The sequence below is a fragment of the Lontra canadensis genome, unplaced genomic scaffold (genome assembly GCF_010015895.1).
Source record: "Lontra canadensis isolate GAN:19392208 unplaced genomic scaffold, GSC_riverotter_1.0 scaffold96, whole genome shotgun sequence".
NCBI classification, from domain to species: domain Eukaryota; kingdom Metazoa; phylum Chordata; class Mammalia; order Carnivora; family Mustelidae; genus Lontra; species Lontra canadensis.
In genome coordinates this window covers 2,859,825-2,885,237 of record NW_022631090.1, presented here as the reverse complement: position 1 = coordinate 2,885,237, position 25,413 = coordinate 2,859,825, and the positions used below count along the sequence as shown (strand labels likewise).

General features: G+C 41.1%; 1 protein-coding gene across 4 annotated transcripts in view; it reads left to right on the top strand.

The window, feature by feature from the left end:
* Nucleotides 1-25,413, top strand: part of ACSL4 (acyl-CoA synthetase long chain family member 4) — an 82,046-nt gene that overhangs the window by 41,586 nt on the left and 15,047 nt on the right. Inside the window, exons 3-14 of one of the 4 annotated variants that reach the window (XM_032837138.1) lie at nucleotides 2,161-2,397; nucleotides 2,632-2,809; nucleotides 4,442-4,551; nucleotides 4,668-4,806; nucleotides 9,638-9,788; nucleotides 9,941-10,064; nucleotides 12,903-12,974; nucleotides 16,930-17,069; nucleotides 17,991-18,163; nucleotides 20,184-20,258; nucleotides 22,262-22,453; nucleotides 23,722-23,836. In XM_032837138.1, the coding sequence (XP_032693029.1) occupies nucleotides 2,170-2,397; nucleotides 2,632-2,809; nucleotides 4,442-4,551; nucleotides 4,668-4,806; nucleotides 9,638-9,788; nucleotides 9,941-10,064; nucleotides 12,903-12,974; nucleotides 16,930-17,069; nucleotides 17,991-18,163; nucleotides 20,184-20,258; nucleotides 22,262-22,453; nucleotides 23,722-23,836 (1,697 nt within the window). In that variant the 5' untranslated portion in view covers nucleotides 2,161-2,169. Of the gene's footprint in view, nucleotides 1-1,866; nucleotides 2,398-2,631; nucleotides 2,810-4,441; nucleotides 4,552-4,667; nucleotides 4,807-9,637; nucleotides 9,789-9,940; nucleotides 10,065-12,902; nucleotides 12,975-16,929; nucleotides 17,070-17,990; nucleotides 18,164-20,183; nucleotides 20,259-22,261; nucleotides 22,454-23,721; nucleotides 23,837-25,413 lie in introns of all 4 variants that reach the window. The other 3 variants (XM_032837135.1, XM_032837137.1, XM_032837134.1) reach the window with 3 other exon arrangements.

Genomic DNA, 25,413 nt, shown 5'->3' with positions numbered 1-25,413 from the left:
ATGACCAGCCTTGTCAGATCAAGGAAGCAATTTCTAGGTAGGGTAAATCACAAAATTTAAAGTTGGAAGGATCCCAGGAAATAATCTAGGCCAGCAGTTCTTAGTTCAGTGTTGGTGTCACCCTTAGAGTTTTGTGGATAGATTTCCAGGAAGCCACAGACCCCCTAAATTGATAGACACCATTTTGTATAACTTGGGTTTATAGTTCTCATTGGATTCTAAAAGGGGTCCATCGCCTCAAGAAGTTAAGGGCTACTGATCTAGTCTGATCCTAAGCTTAGATCTGTTGTCTGGCTCAAGTTTACCCAGCCAGTTAGTGACCAAGATGGGAACCAAAACCCAGGTCTTTCCACTTGTAGTTTCTTGCTCACTTTACCCCACTCAGTTGAAGGGCATAAACAAAAACTGAGGCAGGATTAAACTACCTCTTTATGGTAACTGGTGTAAAAACACACAGCTGTCCTGGGATTGATAGTCCCTCTCTTGCCACAGGAGTTGCCAAAGGATGGGCTTCAATTTGTCTCCGCCAAGTGAACTATTAATTTTTATAGTTGAAATATGCCGCCACTCTCCAAAACAGCTTTCTCAGCTGAAGGCAGGCCAGCTCCCTGTGAGTTAGTACTGTCCCCGAGGCTGTTGCTGCACTTCCTTTCCAACTGGCACTATTTTCCTGACCTGCCATGGCCCCCGATTTTGTGCCTAATCAAATCAAAATGACTTTGATCTATCAGACCCTGTACTACCCATAGCCTCTTTAGCCCACATGCATGCATTCTGTGCCCCAGTCAGGCTAGTGTCCTTGTTATTGGCACTTCCTACTCCCCCAAGGCCCTTTCACCCCTATCTCTGTGTATCTTCATGTGGCTTCCCTGCCCGAATGCTCTCCAGTCTTTTCCTCCTTTGCCGGGTCCAGTTTAAGTCCCATGTCCACAGAGCCTCCCTTGCCTACTGGTGGCTATTTCACACTTCCCCTGGATGCCTTCTTGCATTTATTGCTTGAACACCAGAACACTTAGCTTTTTCCACAGGCTTTTCACTGGAAATGCTTCAGTGGCGGTCACTTTGGGAGTGGGGTTCCGGGAAGTCCAGTGTGGGTGCTCTGGACACCCCCAGTACCCCGCCCCCAATTCAGCCAGAGCAGTTCCACTTTAGTTGCATATGTGGAAAGTCTGCCTGACTTTTTATTTGAAGAAGCTGTTTAGCTGCTCCCCCCACTCTGGAAAGAAGCTTGAAAGACACTGGATCTGACTTGTGTGCTGACTTCCTCATAAGTGTTAACTGGTCATGGACAAGGGCCAGGACTGGACTGGTACCAGTTTGGATCTGCTACGACTATTCCCAGGCACTGGGGTGCAATTTTGAGCACAAAAGAGCACTTAGGAAATGACTTTGTAATTCTGTTGCTCAACAGTTTGGGGGCCAGGAGATCGTGAACAGCGTTACCTCAGAAATAGTATTTCCGGGTTGGTCATTGAAAAATAAACCTACATTAGTGGATTTCTCCCATTTTGCATATAAAACCGAATCCTGTTTAAAACTACCCATTTTACATCTACATACTTAAGAGAAATCTCAGTATTGGCATTCCCCAAATTCAACCAGACTTCAGTATCCCATCCGTACGTTCTTGTAAGCATTAAAGTAGTGTCCCTCAACATTAAATTCAGAAGTGTATGGCAATGCTTGGAACTGAAAAATGCTAGTCTTTCAGACCAGTTATTTCAACTTTCTGTATCAGATCAATTACATAAACTACTGAAGACCTGAGTATTTAAATCAGTGTTGCTATCAACTTGCTAATACTCTTGTTTTTTCTTTTTTTTCCTTTATCCTGCTCTCTGCCTGGTTCATTGTCTTCACCTACAGGTGTACTTTATTGTCGGCTTCCAAAGATTACTAACTTCTATCTGTAGCATTAAAATTGAACTGCCTTGGCTATACTGCTGCTCTCACTGCTGCTTCCATTATTGCCTTCTTCAGCAAAATAAGGCTTTCTGCAGCCAAAGAATAACAAGACACAAACACGACTGTAGAAGCCTTGCCACTATGAAACTTAGGCTAAACGTGCTCACCATTATTTTGCTGCCTGTCCACTTGTTAATAACAATATACAGTGCCCTTATATTTATTCCATGGTATTTTCTTACCAACGCCAAGAAGAAAAACGCTATGGCAAAGAGAATAAAAGCTAAGCCCACTTCAGACAAACCTGGAAGTCCATATCGCTCTGTCACGCACTTCGACTCGCTAGCTGTCATAGACATCCCTGGAGCCGATACTCTGGATAAGTTATTCGATCACGCCGTGTCCAAGTTTGGGAAGAAGGACAGCCTTGGGACCAGAGAAATCCTAAGTGAAGAAAACGAAATGCAGCCTAATGGAAAGGTTTTTAAGAAGGTACAGCATTCTTGCACTTTTTAATTTTTTTTTTAAGGGGAAGGTATGCATCAGTTGATCGTTTAGAATATGCTGCCATTCCACTTGAATACACTGTGTAACCAATTCCCACAGGGTGCTCACAGCTTCTACGAATTCACTTAAAGGCAGTTTTAGAGTTCTGTACTTTGAACAGTATTTTGACTGCTTGTTGAAATAAACATACTCATATTAGAGAATGTCTTTCTTTAACAGTTAATTCTTGGGAACTATAAATGGATGAGCTATATTGAAGTGAACTGCAGAGTGAATAATTTTGGTAGCGGCCTCACTGCCCTGGGACTGAAACCAAAGAACACTATTGCCATTTTCTGCGAGACCAGGGCCGAATGGATGATTGCGGCCCAGACCTGCTTTAAGTACAACTTCCCTCGTAAGTGCCTTGTGTTTTTGGAGGCGGGGAGAGAAGGGGTTTTAGTAACATGTGAAATTGTCCTGTGATGCTGTTGTGTTCTTTAGCAGTTTTTCTGCATAAGTTCTATTCATAAAACGCTATGTACCGTTCGTAAAAGCTGTCTGATAATTTCTGTTAAAGAGAGTAATTTCTAATAGCCAGTATGGGAATTGGCGGCTTAATAGAGTTTAGTTTTACTTTTCATTTGGAAGTGAATTATATATGAAAGGTTTGGGAGTGTTTTTTAGGGCATGACATACGAGATAATGATTAAAACAACAAAAGAAAATCATTGCTTAGGATCGTTCTAGTTCATTGCTTTACTTCAAGGCCTCTTCTTTGACCTATTCCATTTTACATGTGAAATGAGCACATAACAACTTGAACTGACAGTAGCTACATTGGCCAGAAAGTAAAGGACAGAGTGTATTCCTGATTCATAAGCATTTGTTTTTGCTGTTGTGCATGATACTGTTTTTGAAAATTCAAAGTCCAGAACAGTGCCTGCCACATGCTAGGCACTCAGTTGTTTACTGAATGAAGAACACTACAAGTGCAGTGTAGTGATCAAGAGTTTGTATCTCAAACAAACAAAATGAATATGAAATGATCCCCTATATACCCATCACCCACCTTCAGCAATCAACAGCTTGTGGAAAGTCGCTCTTCCTAACCATGTTGCTGTTTTGGTTGCTAGCCTAGAGCTGAATTTCCAGTCTGAAGTTGAACAGACACCCCTTGATTCTAACTCATCTTGGTTTCAGCTTATGTTTCCTTTGTCTGGCAGCCCCTAAAGAGTAGATCTCGTTGGCCCACCCAGTTAAGGCTTGGAGGTCACCAATATTGAGCTTGGATATTAGGCCCACTAAAAACACTCCCTAGGAGTGGGGACATGATTCCACCTTGAAATCCTCAATCTGAAGATTCTCAAGGACTTACTCATTCTTTAGTGCTATGCCCAATGAAAGAGCATGGCACAGGGTAGTTCTAGGTGGTCTAGCTCTGACCTAAATTAAGAGTTCAGCCAGACTTCCTCCTCTCTCTCTGCCTGCCTCTCTGCCTGCTTGTGATCTCTCTGTCAAATAAATAAATAAAATCTTTAAAAAAAAAAAAGGGGGCGCCTGGGTGGCTCAGTGGGTTAAGCCGCTGCCTTCGGCTCAGGTCATGATCTCAGAATCCTGGGATCGAGCCCCGCATCGGGCTCTCTGCTCAGCAGGGAGCCTGCTTCCTCCTCTCTCTCTGCCTGCCTCTCTGCCTGCTTGTGATCTGTCAAATAAATAAATAAAATCTTTAAAAAAAAAAAGAGTTCAGCCAGAAACTTACTGGCCTTGAGAATCTTGATTGACTAATTTTTTAACAGTTGCATGCTTCCAGTATGCCTGGGTTTCTTCAGGTTTAGGAGGTTGGAATCCTGAGACTCCGTAAGGACAAACTGGGGCTATTGGGAAGTTTCAGGCAACGTTTGAAGGTGATAGCAGAGAACATGAAATCAAACGACATTAAAAAATGTCTTTGCATCCATGAGTGTACCCATCACAAAAGGCCGATTTAAATAATATTATCTCATAAATGTTTATCATTTAACATATGTGTTTATTTTTTATTATGTAGTTGTGACTTTATATGCCACACTTGGCAAAGAAGCTGTAGTTCATGGGTTAAATGAATCTGAGGCGACCTACCTGATAACTAGCGTTGAACTTCTGGAAAGCAAACTTAAGGTAAATAAGAGTTCTTCTTTGACGTCATGGTAGTGTTCTCTGACAGGAAAATGTCCAATAATTGAGTATATTACAGGCCTACATGTAACAGCTGGATCTTTTTTTCTGCTCAATAGACTGCATTGTCAGACATCGGTTGTGTTAAACACATTATTTATGTGGACAATAAGACTATCAATAAAGCAGAATACCCGGAAGGGTTTGAGATTCACAGCATGCAGTCAGTAGAAGAATTGGGATCCAAGCCAGAAAATGGTAAGTAAAGCAGTGAAAACAAAATTTATTCATCTATTTAAGGTTTATTTCGGTAGGTTAGGAAAAGAAGTAATGCAAGTGAAAACCATAAACTTCTTGGATTTAAAAAAAATTTTTTTTTAATGTTTAAACTGTCAGGAACATATATGATTAAAAGTTTACTCTCTTTTTCTCCTCAAAGGTAACCATTGTTTTAAAATCTACCAAATAGTTAATGTATTCGGTGGTTCAGACTTAGGGAAGTCTGAACTTCTTTTTCAAGTGACTCACTGTAATTTTCCAGCCTGGAGCTCACGTAAAGAAAAGATCTAAGGACTTCCATTCAGTAACTTTTTTTTTTAAGATTTTATTTATTTGACAGAGAGAGATCACAAGCAGGCAGAGAGGCAGGCAGAGAGAGAGAGAGGAAGAAGCAGGCTCCCTGCCGAGCAGAGAGCTGATGTGGGACTCGATCCCAGGACCCTGAGATCATGACCTGAGCTGACGGCAGAGGCTTAACCCACTGAGCCACCCAGGTGCCCCCAGTAACTTTTTTTTAAATGCTTAATGCTAGTGATTTTATTGATGTTTTAGAGGATGCAAAAAGCTGTTGGCCAAGCTCATGGTCAGATTTATTCTCCCACTGAGGTGGTATTTGGTATTTCATTTGAAACCAGCAGATGCACCTTATGGCAGAGTGTCAGCTGGTCATCAGGACAGAGGGTTGAGGAAATTAAAGACTCCATTTAAGTAGTTTCTTTCTTCATGTTTAATGTGAAGATCACGAAAGTCTACTTAGATGAGAAAAGGACTAATTTTGGTAGGAGAAAACATTGGTTGAACCCCTCTTTAGTTTCTGAGTATTTGACCATTAGGTACCGAACACATTTGCAATGAAAAAGAGACTGTATAGCCCTTTACCCAGTATGGAGAATGGCATGGAGGCTGAGATTTCGCCCCCCTTTCAAGCAAACAAGTGAGCCAGCTGCAGCTTCCTGGAGGTCTGAAATCCCTGGGTCAGAGATGAAGGACAGTTTTTTACTCTCAGCCAAAGCAGTAGTCAGACTGTCAGCATTCATTTTGCTTCCCCACATTCCCATTTTCACAGGGCAGTGTGAAGAGGGTTGGGATGCTGCCTGCACCCGCAGTGAGTTGTGTTACAGGAGAGCAACCATGAGATTAGGGAGCCCAGAGCTTTTATAGAGGGTAGTAGGACTGCTCTGGTGAGAGAGAGATTATTTTTACTGTACTGGACAGGAAGCACATCTACTCTTTTGCTCTGGAGGTAGATACTATCTCTATCTTCCAAGGTGGTTTATTGCACAAACATCCTTGAAAAGATGGTCTAGAACCCAGTCACTGCCTCTGTTCACAAGACATGCACAAAGAAACTCAAGAGACCCGTGGAGAATTGTCTCTCAACACCAGACTGACACTGCAAGATTGAGGTCACCTGGGAGGTCCTTAGCGGCAGGGATCTGTTGCCAATGCTGTTGATTCACCAGAGGATTTTGATACAAAACTGTGGGGGTATTAATCTTCATAATCTTGTGTCAGTGGTAACTTGATAGACCACATATCCCACCTAGTTCCACTTATCTCTACAGTAATGAGACACATGTATTTTTTTTTACCTTAGTTAATAGTTGTTATGATAACAAGAAGTGAAGTGTCACGTCGTGTCCTTAGACTGAGAAGAGCTTAACATGTCTACTGCGGCTGCTTCCCTTAGTCATCAGAGAAAGAATGCAGTTCTTATTTGCTTGATTCTATAAATTGACAGTAGATTTTTTTAAGTTCTATTTATTTAACTCACCTCTACGCACAACATGGGACTTGAGCTCACGACCCTGAGATCAAGAGTCGCATACTCTTCCAACTGAGGCAGCTAGGCACCCCGACAGTAGATATCTTTAAGGAGCATTAGCATGACCCAGTTGAAGGATAACTTTATCTTTGGTTATTTTAGTGGTAAATCACACTGCTTAAATTTTTATTTTAACTGGTATGTAAAAGTAGAATTCATTTTTCTAAACTGATTTTTAAAAAACAAAGTTTATTTTGTAGAGCAGTTTTAGGTTCATAGCAAAATTGGGCAGAAGGTGCAGAGATTTCCCATACGCTCCCTGCCCCTACAAAGCATAGGCTCCTCTGTTTACCAACATCCCCCGCCCGAGTGGTACGTTTGTTGCAATGGATGGATCTACTCTGACACATCCTTATCACCCAAAGCCCATAGTTTATACTAGGGTTGACTCTGGTATTGGACGTTCTGCGAGTTTAGACACATGTATAATCATTACATTGCCATTACAGTACCACTGCTCTAGTCTCCCTGTCCTAGTGGCACCATTATAGGACCAGAAAGGATATAAAGTGATTTCTAAAAAGCCACCCATCGGGGCGCCTGTGTGGCTCAGTGGGTTAAAGCCTCTGCCTTCGGCTCGGGTCATGATCCCAGGGTCCTGGGATTGAGCCCCACATCGGGTTCTCTGCTCAGCGGGGAGCCTGCTTTCCTTCCTCTCTCTGCCTGCCTCTCTGCCTACTTGTGATCTCTGTCTGTCAAATGAATAAATAAAATCTTTCAGAAAAAAAAGAGACACTAGAGAGAGCTTGCTTTCTCTCTCTTAAAAAAAATAAATAAAAAGCCACCCATCTTGTAGAACATTTATTTAATTCTGATAAAAGATCTGTGGATTCTTGGCCATTTTGGTGTATTCTGGAATGGTAAGGAGGTTACTAGGTTGCCACAATACCCCACCTTGAAAGTGGAGGCCTCAGTATGCTGTTTCAAATGAGCATGTAGAGTTGAAGTCGCCTGACAGATCAAGGCAACAACAGCAGCAGCAGCAGCAATGGAACACAAGGAAATGGAGGCAGGTGATGGAGAGAGGTCTGTTACCGTGATCATAGTGATGGTATCACAGGCATTTGCATATGTTCAGATCACCAAATTGTGTATATTAAATACGTGTAATTCTTTGTGTATCAATTATACCTCAGCAGAGCTATTAAAAAAAACAACATAGGAACAGTTTAGGTAAACATTATATCTTCTATGTAACACTTGTCAGTCTAAAGTAGGTAAATTGACAACAAGAAACAAATTCTGTCCTGTTAGTTTTAAAATACTGACATATACAACATTTGCTTGGAGTGTGTATCTAGGCACTTAATAAAGGGGGAATTTCGATTTCACTCAACTGTTCGTTAGTATTGTGGAATGACAAAAAAGTAATAACGGTAATAGCAATTCTCTTTGTTGGTAGGCTCAAAGATACTTTCAAGTAACAATATTTACAGTTTTTCTAATTCGCTTTCCCTGTGTATGACTGCTCTAATTGTACTTATTGAAATGTAATTTGTTGTCTGTGTAATCTAAGCTTTTTCAGTTCGTGTGTTGTGTCTTTTTTATTTCATTTTTCCAAGAATGCATTTTTATTGTATTTTCTGAAAGCATCCATCCACAAATTATTGGGGGGGAGAAAAAGTCCTTACCACACATAGTTTGAGAAGCATGACTATAGCACAGAGGTTGGTAAATTACAGCCTGCTCTCCGTTTCTGTTAATAAACTGGTACTAGAACACCATTCCAATTGTTTAACAAGCATCTATGTCTGGATAGTTTTGGCAGAGACTGCATGGCCCTCAGAGCCTGAACTATTTGCTGTCTGGTCCTTTGCAAAAAAAAGTCTGCTAACCCCCTGCTCAAGATAGCTGAAGCTAATCAGTGGGGAGCACCTCTCTATTCTCCTCTCTCAGTCATTCAGTAAGCAAAGATAGCACTGGAGCTCAAGACCTTTGAGATGATTAAACAGCCCTGCCTTCAGACAGAGGGGTAGAAGATGAGAAGTTTAGATACTATGTAGATATTACCTTTGGTAGGGAATGGAGTTGTTATAAACCTTTCCACGTGGTCTCTCTCTCTCAGTGTCTGGAAATTCCTGCCTAATTTCAATTACACAGAGTCAAAGTATGATCCAATCCAGGCAGGGCAAGAAGCGCTAAATCTGGAAGGCCTAAAGGAGTCCCGAAGCCAGGCACATGACAAGTGTTCTGACTACAGGAGAGAGTGAGCGAGTGAGTCAGAGAGAAAGGACCTCTTACACCATTATTTTTATCTAACTGCACATTCAGTACTTTGAAAAAATGATTTCCTATACAGATTTCAAGAAGCAATGATAAAAACAGTGGAAAAGGTAATTTTGGTTTGGTGTTCTTTGGATTTTACTTGCCACTTGGAATCTGATCTTAAAATCACCTGTTAAATGTATTATGGTTATCTAATTCAGTGCCCACGGTTTAGTTATTGAAAAATAAAATTATTTTTAGAAAAAGTTAAAAAAAAGAGAAAGATCAAGTCCAGTGGTTTCCAGTTAGGGGCGTGTATGAGTGTCACCTGTCGAGCCTTTGCTCCATCCCAGACACAGAATGTTCCAAGCTAGGGACCAGAGATAGAGATGGTATTTTGTGATTCTCATGCCCACCAGTGGTTAAGAACCACAATCAGGTCCAACTGTCTCATTTTAAAGATGGGAAGACTGAGACCTGAGGCGCTTGTGCACAATACTCTATTCTCCCAATTCTTCAAAGTCCTGGATAGCTTTCCATAACACTGCTGAAAGGCAGGTGTAGACCGGGATTGGGCTGAGTATCCGGAAAATGGGCCAAATCAAGTTTGAAATTTTCACTGCAGGTCACCAGAATTCGATCACCATTTTTCTGTTGAGTATCAGTAGAGAGTATTTGTTTTACACAGGTTATCATGATGCAGAAACCTAAAAATCTTCATCTTTGTTTAGCAGTTTAACTTTAAACTGAAGAAAATGTGGTGCTTTTTCGTTTATTTAGTGAGCGTAGCTCCGAACAGACCGACCCCTTCGGACATGGCCATTGTCATGTATACCAGCGGCTCTACTGGCCGTCCCAAGGGAGTGATGATGCACCATAGCAATCTGATCGCTGGCATGACTGGCCAGTGTGAGCGAATTCCTGGATTGGGGTAAGAGAATTATTCCACTTTCTCCTTAGAAGTCAGAGCTCGTGTTTGGCTTTCCCTGAGCCCAGTCTATATTAAAATGACAAGACTCTTGATGTTCCTAATTACCACACCTTTTTAAGAATGGCTAAAATGTTTCTCTCATTTTGTTTTAGACCAAAGGACACGTACATTGGCTACTTGCCTCTGGCTCACGTACTAGAATTGACCGCAGAGATATCTTGCTTTACCTATGGCTGTAGGATTGGGTATTCTTCTCCACTTACACTCTCTGACCAGGTGACAAGCTTTTCACTATATTGGCGTGATCAGATTAAGTTGCATTGTTTGACTGACAACATATTGCGGAAACTTGAGATATTTTAATTCTGTGAAAGCTTTCTCCTTGAGTTCAAAAATAGCTCCCATGAGCAGATATGTAGCCATAGAAAAGAATCTTGTGGATTTGTTAGCATTGCTTTATCTGCATCTTTTTTTTAAACGATTTTGAAACTCGCAGTTCATCTTGTCTTTATTAGATTTTGATTTTGGATAGCTGGGATAGAGAATATAAAGGCTCTGGGCCTTTTGGGTGCATTATCCATCAACAGTGGTGGGTTTTGGGGCAGAGATGTGGTGGTGGGACTGGGGCCTGGTTTTACTCCGGGTTTTCTCTAGCACTGTGCTGTCGACTGCAGTAGTCCCTAGCCACACACTGAAGTAGGAAGAATTAAAATTAGATGAGAAAAATCTCATTTCTCAATTGCTGTAGCCACATTTCAAGGTCTCAGTAGCTGCATGTCATTAGTGGCTACCCCGCTGGACAGCACAGGTACCAAACATTTCCATCATCGTGGCAAGTTCTGTTGCCTCTCCAAAGGCAGGCCTCAGCTTTGTGCCCTGGGTCCAGGATCTCCCTTCTCCCTGGTGTTCACAAGTAGCAAGGCCAGCAGCATGTAGAGCGAACTCATGTACTTTAAGCCCACTTGAAATTACACAACCAATACCTGCTAGTAAATGGCACCTGATGTAGTCAAGTTAAAATAGACCTGTGACTAACACTGGGGCTTGAATTGTAAAACAGATTTTTTAGAAAGCTTTGTAATGGTAAAGGAAGGAAGGAAGGGGAGGGAGGGAAGGAGGGAGGAAGGAAGGAAGGAAGGAAAGAAGGGAGAAAGGGAGGGAGATCTGTGATGATTATGTGTCAGTGCACTGTAGTGTGGTTTTTTAATGTTTAGAAATGTTTTCAAAATGTGAAAAACATTTCAATAGGCTTTGAGTGTGATTCCCCCCCACCCCTGGGAAAGTTCAGAAGCCAGGGACTAGCAACCCTTGTTTTCACTGCCTTTCTGAAAACAGTCGCATCCATGCAGGGAAGGGGGCCAATGGAGTGGATGCCCCATCTACCTTTTTAACGACCTTTATAGGAAAGAGTCTCAAATTTTACCAGGCATCTAAGACCCAGGAATCTCCCTCATGTCTGGAATCAGAAAAAGTGGGGAGATGAGAGGCACCACATATGAAGCCAGAGATCACTGTGATGTTCTAACTAGGGTTCCTGCAATCGTAATAAGACAAGAGAACTGATGTCATTACTGAGAGTAATAAAGTGAGGAAGGGCTTTTTAGGCTGCGTCTACTGTGGAATGGCTCTCTAGAACAACAAGTGGTCAGCACCACACAGAGGGCAACTCTCTCTCAAAGGACTTAAGAGCCCATCTTTCTCTCTATAGAGCAGCGCCTCCCCCCACCCCGTGTGTGGTATGCCTGTGTGGGGATAGATAGGTTCCCACTTGCAAAAGTGCACATGCTTGCACATACACAAAACAACAAGTAGTTATTTTATTTCCTTTATCCATCTTTTTGTTTGTTTTCAGTTTAATATAAGACTTTTTTTTGTTAGAAAAAACATTTTTTTATTTCTTTTCAGCGTAACAGTATTCACTGTTTTTCCACCACACCCCAGTGCTCCATGCAATATGTGCCCTCCCTAATACCCACCACCTTGTTCCCCCAACCTCCCACCCCCCGCCCCTTCCTTTATTCATCTTAAAGAAAAGTAGGATGAAGGCAATTGAGTTCTTCCAGCAGAACCTTCTGTGTGTCAAGGCTGGTGCTACCTGGAATATCACACTTTTTTCTTAAGAGCTGGTTTTCTTCCCACCTGTGGCAGCACAACTAACACAGCCTACATCTAAGATTATAGACTAGTGAACTGCATTATAGCAGATTCTTATTTTCACTTTTTATTTTTAAATTTTATTTATTTTTTTTAGAGAGAGGGGAGCAGAGGGGAAGACGAGAGAGAGAATCTGAAGCAGGCTCCACACCCAGCACATGAGCCTGATATGGGGCTCGACCTCACAACCCCAAGATCATAACCTGACCTGAAATCAGGAGTCAGACGTTTAACCAATGGAGCCTCTCAGGCACCCTAACAGATTTCTATTTTCATCTCCCTTTTTCAGTGGGCTCCTTTATCATTGTTTCTACCTACTGATCTGACATTTGAAATCCCAAACAGTATTTATGTGTATAAGAAGTAAAAGAAAGGAAAACAAAGAAAGAAGTAGTACATACACATTGACATATGTATGTGCAAATCTCCCATGGTCACTGGCAGTGTCTTTAGTATCCTGTCAACCAAAATGTTATCAAATTTTGAGTATTTTGGTATGATGTTAATTGACAGCAGTGACTTTGAGAGGTGGCTTTACCATTTGGCTCATCCAAGAAAGTTAAAAGTATCCTCAATTTTGTTTTAGTGCCCCACCTACCTCAGTGGAGGGCTTCTGTTTTTCCTTTTTTTTCCCCTGCCCCTAATGGATGATTTTTGTTATGGTCATTATGTCATAAATAATAATGTTCAATTTACCAAAATATCCCATTCTTCTTCATTCTTAATCAGTGTTTCTGCTCTAAAGAAGACGGAAATGTGCTAGAAGAAATAATCTATGGACCAAAGCAATAAAGCACTTATGCTTTAGACTTTTGTAGGTTATGATAGTTCTGATAACTCCCAGGGCAGTAGATGAATTCCATGTGTAAATTTCTGTCACTGTCATCGTTGATATTTGAATTACAACATTTTTTGTGAAGATTGGTTTTCCTCATCCTATTTACTTTGTCTTTGCTATAGTCCAGCAAAATTAAAAAAGGAAGCAAAGGGGATTGCACTGTACTGAAGCCTACACTCATGGCAGCTGTTCCGGTGAGTACAGAATGTAAATGTTCTTTACTGCTCGCACTTGGACTTTTTAAAAGGTAATAATACCCTTAGGGATTTGTGTACAGTTTTTTTTAAAAGATTTTATCTATTTATCTGACAGAGAAAGAGAGAGAGATCACAAGTAGGCAGAGAGGCAGGCAGAGAGAGAGGAAGGGAAGCAGGCTCCCCGCTGAGCAGAGAGCCCCATGCGGGGCCCAATCCCAGGACCCCAGGATCATGACCTGAGCTGAAGGCAGAGGCTTAACCCACTGAGCCACCCAGGCGCCCCTGTGTACGGTTTTAAATGTTAATTTTACTATGTTGAAATTATGGCAGATATGTTTATTAAAAGCTTCAATAAGTATCGAGAGGGGTGAGATGGCAAGCTTCTGAAATATATGCCTGCTAGCGTTGCTGATACTTTAAAATTAGGGGCTGAAAATGACCTGAGTTCGGATCACCTCATGTGAGAATCAGTCATGTTTCAAAGGTATAAGTTTATCCTATAGATCATTTCTGTTTCATCACAATTAAAAACAAAAACAAAAACAAAACAAAACGGAGGGAATGTAGGCCATCCCAGAGAACTGAAGCAGCTTATCCAAGGTTAGGAAACTGAGTCTTGAATCCAAGCCTCCCGACCCTTACGGTGACCAGGAAAAGTGGCACTGGAGAGAGCTTCCAAAGTGAAGCTCTTCTAGATATTTAAAATCCTTATGTGAAATAGTGTCTTTTATGAAAAGGAAGACATTATAGTTTTTGGTCTTTTTTTTAAAAAAAGATTTTATTTATTAGAGAGGAGGGAGAGCACAAGCGGCGAGCGTAGGGGGAGGGGAGGAGCAGACTCCCCACTGAGCAGGGAGCCCAATATGGGGTAGGAGCCCAGAAGCCTGGGATCATGATCTGTGCCAAAGTTAGACACTTACCCGACTGAGCTACTCAGGTGCCCCATTTTTTGACCTTTTAATAATAAATTCTGAAATACTTAACACAGTGTTTCCAATTTGCAGAGTGAAATATATTCTAGTACTTTCAGGCTTGGCAACTGCAGTGGGATTGTGTATCATGACTTGCTTGTATTATCATCAGATTTTAAGACTTATCCCAGTATCTTTCTCAGAACTCTTTTTGCACACGGAAAGTCAGAGATTAGATCATGAAGTGTTTGGCCCAAGCTTTCTAAGAATTACAGGTGGAAGTTACCTTTTTTTTTTTTAGCTTCTAATTACAAAATTACCAAATAACCAAAAAGTTAGGATAGATCAGAGTGGCCTTTGCCTTTTTATTTAGAGGTGCTGTGGGATTCAGCATGTTTACCAACTGAAAGAATCTTCTCACTAAAGCATAAGAAAGTGACACTAGTGATAGGTAGCACAAGGTACTTACTGTGTTCCAGGCACTGTGCTATAGGTAGGTTCGGTTTTTCCAGTTTTTTTAAAGGAAAAAAACTTGCCTGAGGTCACAGAGCCCGCAGGTGCTAAAGTTCAAGTGTGAACTGAGTCATCTTAACTACAGTGATCCCAGAATCAGTCGACTTAACTACTGTGCTTATCTATTTAGGATTGTTTCATTTTGGAGACGGTATTTTGGCTTTATTACCCAAAGTACAGGAATCCTTAGTAAATCATATCAGAGAACAAAGGGAAGGAAAAGGGCCAGGACTATAGGAATTAATGTCCGAATTTAGGTCTGAAGATAAGCAGGAGTTAGCTGATATGCTATTTATCTTCCAATTGCCCATCGTCCATTCTTCTTTGCTTTGTGTCTTAAAAGGGTCGCTTCTGTGGATGAATTATCAGGGCTTGCTTGCCTTCTGATTTGTGGTTGGCTTCAGCGAAATTATTGGCACTCAGGAGAGATCATGGGGCATGGAGGCATGGCGAGGGGTGGAGGGGTGTTCTGTGTACTTCGCTCCTTTCCTCTTGGGCTGTGATTTGGGGAAGTGGTCAGGTGCCCATTGGACAGTGTCTTCTTTCCCACTAGCCATAACCAGGCCTTGCCCATGGCTATAGTCCTTACCAGTTCCAATGATACATCTCTCCACTTACTTCTTCAGGCCTAGGGATAGTAAACAATCCCCATGTTGCTGGCCCATTGATGTTTCACCCAACTTTGTTGGTTCCCTTAGTTCTTCCTACTCCTCTACAAATAGGCCTTAAAAAAATCTTTTTTGCTGAGAACTGATAGATTCTATTATCTGAGTTAATTTCTTTCCTGGGTCAGAACAAAAGATCCATTTAGTATCGTATATTCGCAGAATTTAGAATAAATCGCTGCTTCTTGTAAGCAGTGACTCAGTTGAACATCATGTAATTATTAGGTTGAACTAAAGGGTGACTTAATGGGCTAACAATAAATCCTGCCAACTTGTTGTAACCGTACTGTTTGTGTTCCTTCCTCGCTGAGGCCTTTCTGTGCTGATGACTCGTATCTACTGGAAGGAGTGGGGCGGGGGGGCTACTTCTCACACATCTGTCTCACTCCCATATGCTTTTTTCCCACCCAACATCCCGTTCACTTTTTCAGAGGGACAGTTACAGGATATTAAAATCCTTCCAGGAAAGTTTTGGAATTTCTCAATCACAGATCTAGACAAATATTTCAGTTCTGTAATAATGCTTCCATCTGTGGAAATGGACAGAACGACACTGTCCCATGATTGAATGCTGAGGTAGCCTCTCTGCACCCCCGCCAGCTTTACTGAGATACAATTGACGTAGCATTATGTTAGTTCAGGGTGTACAGTATGATGATTTGATATATGCAGATATTGTGAAATGATTACTTAACACACCCATCACCTCACATAGTTACCGCGTGTGTGTATGTGTGTGTATGTGTCTGTGAGCAATGAGAACATTGAAGACCTACTCTTCTAGCAGCTTTCGAATATACAATACATTCTTGTTAGCTGTGGTCACCGTGCTGTGCTGTATGTTACATCCCCAGGACGTAACTCATCTTCTGCGTGTAATTTTGTAAGCCCTTAGACCAACATCTCCCCACTTCTGCCCACCCCGTAACTTCTGGCAACCACCAGTCTACTCTCTGTTGCTGAGTTTGGCTCCATGTATAAGTGAGATCATACAGTGTTTGTCTTTTTCCGTCTGCCTTATTTCATGTAGCAGAATGCAAGAGATGGTTTTGTTGTCTTCATTTGTGAATGGCTCTATTCTGATATGGGAGGAGCCAGTCCTAAAGTCATTCATGGTAGCACAACTGAATTTATACTGATTGCTACTTCAAATATTTAACCAGGTATTTGCAAATAGATGTGCTTTGTGCAACAATTCTTATTAACTTTGTGTTAAGTCATTTCAAGAAAACATTTAGTGATAGTCTGAGCCTTTTTGTTTGTCCGTTTTATTTTTTTAATATACTATCTTGGGAATCCCTATATCCCAAACCTAGTTCTACGTTTAATTTTCCAAGGAGCTGTGAGCAAGAAACCTATTCTTTTTTGTTGTCTTAGCTTCTGTTGAAAGGGAATCAAAATATCTAAATTATAGGGACATAGAACTTTAGAAAACTGTATGAGTAAACTCTTAAGCTCTGTAAATCTCTCTGCCATGCTCTAACAGTCACAAGGTAGTAGTGAGAAAAACATCAGGATTAGATTCAACATGGTATTTTGGTGTTTTTTGAAAATAAATGAATATATGTGAAAGAAAAGATTTAAAAAAGGTTTTTTATGTGGGAGGAGAATGAATTATTTACACTCTAGTTGGTTAACATTTTAAAAAAATTTTAGGTAAACTTAGTGTATAGAACTGAAAAACCCCTAGTCTTTTTGAAATAGTGAACAAGTAAATTCAGTGAAATTAATTATGTAATACACATATCCATTTTAGTGAAGACTTTTACCTAAGATGTTGTAAACAAGGTATCTTCAACTAAAGACTGTCTCAGTGTTGGTGTAATTCTTTTCAGATTATTGATTATTGTGCTTACCTTTTAGGAAATCATGGATAGAATTTATAAGAACGTTATGAGCAAAGTCCAAGAGATGAATTATATTCAGAAAACACTGTTCAAGATTGGGTATGATTACAAATTGGAACAGATCAAAAAGGGATATGATGCACCACTTTGCAATCTGTAAGTACATTTGATAGACTCTATAGTGTGAGCCTTTAGATCTTGTGTGTTTCCATCTGGAAGCTGAATAAGTAACTGGCAAGTTAAGTTAGTTTGAGCATCAGCACCATCATCATAAGGTTTGCATTTCTCTTTTATTCATTTCTAACCCTCACTGCTTACACAGCCAACACAGAGGACCCCAAGCTCTGATTGTGGCAATTTAATAGATTTTAGTAATCGAGTGAATAGTTAAGATTCAATTATAAAATTTGGTCTTGTGAAGAAAAACTAGACTTTCAAATCAAGATATTTGAGTTTAAAAAAGGTCATGTCTAACTAAAAGTGATACTCAAGATTTTATTCTGCATAAAGTTTCCAATGTATTGTCTTCATAGAACAGTATAATAGGTATATGACTATAACGGCTATTTAAAGTGCAGTGCTAGGAGAGTGGAGATGGGGAAACATTTTTCATTAAGAGAAAGAGAAGTTGATAACTAAATGTTCTAAAGAGAGCTGTAATTTATTTCCTTCAGTGACATCATTTTCTTTCATTTACTGTATGTCAAAGCAATTTCCCGACACTGCACTCTTTTTTTTGCATTTTTAAGAGTTTCTCTGGCATTTTTAAAAATTAAAGTACAGTTGACACATAATGTTCCCTTAGTTTCAGGCATATCACATACTGATTCAACCTCTCTGGATGTTATGCTGGGCTCACCACAGGTGTCACTACCATCTGGCATTTTTCTGACTTTTTTTTTCAAAGTGTTACTAGTTGTCACTTTGTTAACCTCTCATTAGTTACCACCATGGTTCTCAAACTTAGGTGTCCAGCCAAGTTGAGCAGTCTTGCTCAGAGCTTATTAATTGGGATGTCACCAAGAATAACATATGCATGCATTAAAACGATCCCTCCTCCTTTTTCATTGTCTCAAGGTTATTGTTTAAGAAGGTAAAGGCTTTGCTGGGGGGGAATGTCCGTATGATGCTGTCTGGCGGAGCGCCACTGTCGCCGCAGACACACCGATTCATGAATGTCTGCTTCTGCTGCCCAGTGGGTCAGGGTTACGGACTCACAGAATCGTGTGGTGCTGGGACAGTTACTGAAGGTAAGTGTTGGTAACGTGGCAAATAATTCGATGTTAGTTGGTGCTGATAAAACCCATTTGCATTAGCTTTAGGAACTATGGTATTTTTATACCTCATTACGTGATACCAGGTTCAGGGCAAACCTGAAGACTTTCAGTAACTTTTAATTGAACTGTCATGTGTGCCCTTTATTTTTAAGCCTTGTAAATATTTATGCCATTTTGTCAGTCCTCAGAATTCTGTCACCCTGGGCCATTAAACTTCTCTCGCCAAATGATTTCTTCCTCAAGAGAACTGCACTCTTGGAATAAAGTATCATTTTCATGCTCCCTCTTGAATGCATGTTCCTGCCCTGACTTCTTGTTTGTTTTCTCTTCTGTCGTTTCCATCATCCCATGGCAGGGTTTCTCAACTTTGGCACTACTGAAATCCTGAACCAGAGAGTTCTTTATTGTTTGGGTTGTCTGGTGTGTCGTAAGTTGTTCAGCGGCTGGATGGATGGATAGCAGGGGTAACTCACTCCTCCCAGTTATGGCAGTGGAATAACTGGAAACATTACCAAATATCCCCCGAGGGGCAAAATCATCTTGGATTGGGAAATACTGGGTATGGTAATATTTGGGGGATCATCCCACTTTCACTTTAAGTTTATTATGTTCAGAATCATATCCAACATCCCAGACCATCTCGCCACCTCACAAATTGTTTGTGACAGTGGTCTTAGCATCCTTAAATTCATTCAGAGCATTCACTTTAAAGTCATCTAATTAAATATCTTTAACTCGGATCAGATCTTCCCACTTCTTCACTGTACTGGTTCCTCCCTTCATGTCACCTTTGGCATCCCGCCTTTTATTACTTCACAATGCTCTGCTGCAACAGCCTCTCCGCAGCTGTGCCTGCCTCCATGATTGCACTTTGGATTCATCGTGTGTACTTGTGTTAGACGCCTCCACCTCAAACACTGCTTCATTCCCGGCCAGCCGAGCTTTCCAGACATCTTTGATCTGGCGCCATTGTAGCCATTGTCATTTTCCATGATTTCTCACATCTCCTTTTACCTGGCTCTGCTCTCCAGACAAGCCAGTCTTCTTACTCTTTCTCATCTGGGCCTTCTTGCTCTCACCTCTCTGCAGCTTCTGTTCCCTTCTCTTAGAATACCCTTTGGCTAATTGGTCACAGCTGCCTTTTCATGCTTGACTCCCCAATGAAGTCTTTCCCAGTTTTACACTGATCTTGCTAGTCTCTGAGGTAACCGTGGTGCTCGCTTCCATGACTGTGCGCTTGAGTATTTAAATGTGCTCTAAATTGCTTCACGTGCATTTTGGCTCAGGTAGGTTGTTTGTAAGCTCACTGAGGGTGCATAACACATGTGGTCCTTTATGTGTTTTCTCTTTTCAGTATTTAATATAATGCTAGGTACATTACTGGCTATCTATAAATAATTGATTATGGATAGCAGGACTTCCAGCTTACAGAAGGAGGATATCGTCATCATCGCCATCCTTATGTTTGGTAAAAACATCTAATGTTCATCGAAAACTTAGTTTGTGCTAGGAAGTACTAAGCACCTTCCACACCTCATTTCATTTAATCCCTATAGTATATATCCCTATTAAGAAGTAGGTTTTCTTACTCTCCCCATTTAATAGATGAGGAAATGGAGGCTTAGTGGGGTTAAGTAATTTGTCAAGTTGCACAGCCAGTCAGTGAACGGTAGAGAAGGAATTCCACTCCAAATCTGTCTTACTGTAATCCTAGGTAGGTAATGGTGGAGCGAGCTCTCCTTTACCGGAGGGCTTTGTACTTCATTATCTGAAATATAGCCCGTGAGAAGCAAAAATGATATAACAACAGCTGGAATTGATTGCACTGTTGAAATGAGCTTGAAGTATTGAAACACTGACCGCACTTTGCACTGCACTCACGATGGTCTCTCTTTTGTCATCTGTGAGACTCTGGCTTGGACTCCAGTATTGCTGGTCTCACGTGGGTCTGAAATGTGGTATGCTAATATCTTTGTTTCATTTTCCCTCTTAGTTACTGACTATACTACTGGCAGAGTTGGAGCCCCTCTCATTTGCTGTGAAATTAAGCTAAAAGACTGGCAGGAAGGTAAGAATTTTATGACAAGCTCCTCTGGCTCTAGATATGCTGCACACCACCTTGAGCCTCAAGACGCCCAGTCCTTAAAGTGTTAGGTGGTCTGTGGTGCTGTGTGAGTCTTTTCTGCTGCTCATTCCCAGTGCTTGCTTTCTCCTTGGTAACATCGTCAGGTTCCGAAGAGGAAAAGAAAATCTCTAGAATACAGGCGTGGTGATTCTGAACTTGAGAAAACTTGATGGTAAAGAGGAAAAATATTCTTAGTGGGCCATTCCCTAGGTTTGGAGAAGGAGATATATCCCATCTTTTGAAGCTCAACTTTGCTAGTGAGGAGGTTGGGGCTGGGAAATGAAACCCCAGATTGTTGGGGGATTGAGTGACTGATCAACACACACACACACACACACACACACACCAACAACCCCTTAGCTGCATTAACTGCAAAATAATTAGCAGCCTGGCTTTGCCAGATGAAGCAAAAGTAATTAGAAACTTACAGTTTTAAAAGGGAATATTCACCTTGGGATGGAGCCGTAGACTGAAAATTTAAAGGACCGGTTAGTTACCTTTTAGGACAATTTCTCTATTGAGCTTCGGCATCATAATTGTTTTTATTCGATGGGTTGTTTATGAGGCAGTGAAATCAGAGAAACGAGGTATATTGCCTCAACTTGGTAAGGCAAATTTTGCCTCTAATTTTTGTTTCTGATTTTCTGGCATCGAGCCTTAATATACATTTGGGGGAGTGGGTCCATTTGTGCAAATGTATTTGGAATTTTTCTTGCTGTGAAGGAAACTCTGCTCTCTAGAATAAGAATGATCTTAATGTTTTATGTACAGTGGGTTTCGTCCAATTCAAATACCGACTAGTTTAAAATTTTTAAGAGCAGCTTTAATTGTTTTAGGATATAAAATCCAATCAACATCTCAGATTATGAATTCAGATTTTTGTATATTTCCCTTCAAGTAAGCAAGTAAGTTTTATTCAGTAATAAACAGGTAATGAGTAGTGGTAAGATATTTTAGAGTTATTGTCAATTATTTCAGTGTTCTCACTTTTAAAGTCATGACTGGTCATAGGCAAAGTTAAGAAAATAAAGTTTCCCTCCTTTTTCTCCTGGCCTCCCTTTCCCTCTTTCTACCTGCCCTCTTGTATTAAAACCTAAAACCTTAAAAAAGAGTGAGTGCACGTACCCATGCGTGCACACGTGAGAGAGAGAGAGAAAGAGAAAGGGAGGTGCCTGCCTTCAGCTCAGGTCATGATCCTGGGGTCCTGGGATGGAGCCTTGCATCTGGCTCCCTGCTCAGCGGGGTGTCTGCTGCTCCCTCTGCCTCTCCTCCCACTCATGCATGCACACATGTGTGCACTCTCTCTCTCTCTCTCTCTGTCTAAAACAAAATCTTTAAAAAAAAAAAAAGGAGAGAAAGAAACAAACCCTAAGAGACCCTTAACGATAGAAAGCAAACAGCATCAATGGAGGGAAGTGGGTGGGGGAGAGGCTGGATGGGGGATGGGGATTAAGGAGGGCACTTGTGATGGGCACTGGGTATGTGTAAGTGATGAAACACTAAATTCTACTCCTGCAACCAATACTGCTATGTATGTTACTAACAAAAATTTAAACAAGATTAAGCAAATAAAACGTCTTTAGGGAAACAATCTGAAATACATTGATGACCGCATACTAGTAACTTAGAACAGCTTCAAGTATTACCCTTCTGGGGGTACTTTTGTCTTAACAGAGCTCTATGAAGCCCATTTCGAAGTGTGAAAATTTTTTCACATTGGGGAGGTGTGGCATAGTTGGTGGCTGGTGATTATCATCGAGCCTTCCTTACTGCTTCTGAAATTACAGTTACCCATGGTCCTCACATCCATGTGAATAAATATAAACTAATATTCTCACCGGACGTGACAGAAAATTTGATCCACAGAAACAGTGTAAGAGTTTTAAGAATTAATGCAAGTACATTCTATGTTAGAACAGTAACTAATTTCATTTAATGACTTCCAGGCGGTTATACAGTTCACGACAAGCCGAACCCCAGAGGTGAAATTGTAATTGGTGGACAGAATATCTCCATGGGCTATTTTAAGAATGAGGAGAAAACGGCAGAGGATTATTCTGTGGATGAAAATGGCCAAAGGTGGTTTTGTACTGGTGATATTGGAGAATTTCATCCTGATGGATGTTTGCAGATTATAGGTCAGTGTATTCTTGTTTTGCAAGAACACAAAGATTGCACAAAAGAGGGTTTTTTTTTTGGTCAACTACACATGGCACTGTATAACCATCTACTGTAACATACCCTACATAGAATACCATAGAACACCACAGAATAGAATCCCTCACCACTTACCTCCCCACTTGAGAAGCAGTGTGGACACATTACTTTACCTAGTGGCTATTTATATAGCCCCAGTTATCCTTGAACCTTAGAAAATTATAAATCCTCAATAGCAGTCCATTCTTCTGAGAATGTTGGTTGGTTTGACACTGCCCTCACTGAGCCAACTGAGATAGACTTTGAACTCCAAGAGAGCCTTTATGCTATTCACTTTAAGCAGGCAGAACCTGAAAGTAAAATTCAACGAGCTAGCTGGCAAGGACCAGTCTGTAGGGTCCCAGTCCAGTCCTTTTCAAGCCATCAGATTTCCTCAGTTGTATCTCCAGTGGTCCATTTAAATCTGTCCCTGGACCCATGCCTGACCTGAATATAGTTAGAGATCTCCCAGGAAAAGTGGTTCTTCATCTAGAAGTCAGATCTGCTGGGAAAATCCCCAGTAAGCATGGTTCAATCTCGAACCAATCCCTTTCCCTCCCCTGCCTTTTTTTTTCCCCTTGATCCTTATTTGCCCTGGGATCAAAGGTAGTTTCTATGGGCATATAGAGTGGGTTAGGCTAGAGGTAGGCAAGCCGGCACTCGTACGAAAGTCGTAAGGCAATGGATGATTATTCAAGCCATGCCATCCCATGCCAGGAGCCCTGTCGTTTTAACAAGATGATGTCAAATATGGGAAATGGGGAATTCACATTAATTAATTGTGTTCCTTATGCCTGACATTGTGCTACATGCTTGTGTCAATATCTCTGATCAAATTGAGAGTTGGAGAGGTCAGCTGACGTGCCCAGGCTCACATGGCTTATAATGGGCCAAACCACCCATTCAAATCAAGTGCGCTGAGATCCTTTTCCTTCTATTCACTTGATTATGGTGGTTAAGATTATAGTAAGATACCGAAGCATTCTGTATGGGGTCTAACATTTTAGCCAGTACTTCTTCAGCTAGGTGTTTTCTTTTTGAGTGTTGTGCATGGGCAAGCATTATATATAAGAAGATTTTAGGAGACTTTAGAAGAATTCTCTTTGTCAGTCAAGATGAAGGCAGTGAGAGTGAAAGAAAATCAGAATTGTGCATACCTTAATAAAATGGACTGTGGGTGACTTAACATTCCTCATTTTTCATCTTACAGATCGTAAGAAAGACCTGGTGAAGTTGCAAGCAGGAGAATATGTATCTCTGGGAAAAGTAGAAGCAGCACTGAAGAATTGTCCACTTATAGACAACATCTGTGCATTTGCCAAAAGGTAATTTTTCAAAAGTTGCATTTGTGCTTCCTTGTACTCACGGTAGAAGGACAACTGGAAGACATTTTGATCATTTCTAATCATAAGGGAAACTCCAACATTTCATCAGCACTGGGGAATGTTAAACATTTCTGAAAGTTCACCAGCCTGAAGATCATTCAAGATAATGGAGACATTTTTTTTAAAAAAGGTTTTATTTATTTATTTGACAGAGAGAGAGAGCACAAGTAGGCAGAAAGGCAGGCAGAGAGAGAGGTGGGAAAAGCAGGCTCCCTGCTGAGCAGAGAACCTGATGTGGGGCTGGATCCAAGGACCCTGAGATCATGACCTGAGCCGAAGGCAGAGGCTTAACCCACTGAGCCACCCAGGTGTCCCTAATGGAGACATTTTAACTAATTATTCAACACCTACAACGTCTTGCTAAATTACTTAGCTGTGCCACAGAACTTACTTCATTGAACATCCTTAACAACTGAGATAAGTTGTGAAGTAATTTTCCTAGGAAGTTTACACAGCTATTACAAGTTTTCTAAGTCAAAAATCTAATGGATTGGACCATTTTCTTTTTGTGTTAATAGGGTTTATTTTTAGGGGCTTTATCACACCCTTTAAAAAATGTAACTGTAGGGGCGCCTGGGTGGCTTGGTGGGTTAAGCCTCTGCCTTTGGCTCAGGTCATGATCTCAGGGTCCTTGGATCCAGCCCCACATCAGGTTCTCTGCTCAGCAGGGAGCCTGCTTTTCCCACCTCTCTCTCTGCCTGCCTTTCTGCCTACTTGTGATCTCTGTCGGTCAAATAAATGAATAAAATTAAAATATAACTGTAAAAAAAACCCCACAGAACATAAAAGTTATCATCTTAACCATTTCTAAGTGTATAGTTGACTAGTGTTGTGTATATTCACATCATTGTGCAGTCAGTCTCTGGAACTTTTTATCTTGCAGAACTGAAACTTTCTAGATATTAAACAACTCGCCATTTTCCCTGGCCCCAGTCTCTGGCCCCCACCATTCTCTTTCCTGTTTCTGTTAGACTAGTCTAGATACCTCATATAAATAGAATAATACAGTATTTCTCTTGTGACTGGCTTCCTTCACTGAGCATAATGTCCTCAGGGTTCATCTATATTGTAGAAGATGTCAGAATTTCCCTTCCTTTTTCAGGCTGAGTAATGTTCCACTGGATGGGGGTACCTGGGTGGCTCAGTTGGTTACGCATCTGCCTTTGGCTCAGGCCATGATCCCAGGGTCCTGGGATCAAGCCCCATGTTGGGCTCCCTGCTCAGGAGGGACTCTGCTTCTCTCTCTCCCTCTGCCCCTCCCCTGGCTCATACTCCCTCTCTTTTCTTTCCTCTCTCTCAAATACATACATAAAATCTTCAAAAAATTTTCCATTTGGTGTATAGACCATATTTTGTGTATCTATTCATCCATCAATGGCCAACTTTGGTGGCTTACACCTCTTGACTATTGTGAATCCTACTGCTATGAACATGGTTATACAAATCTCTCTCCAAGATCCTACTTTTAGTTCTTCCAGATATATATCCAGATGTGGGATTGCCGGGTCATATGGTCA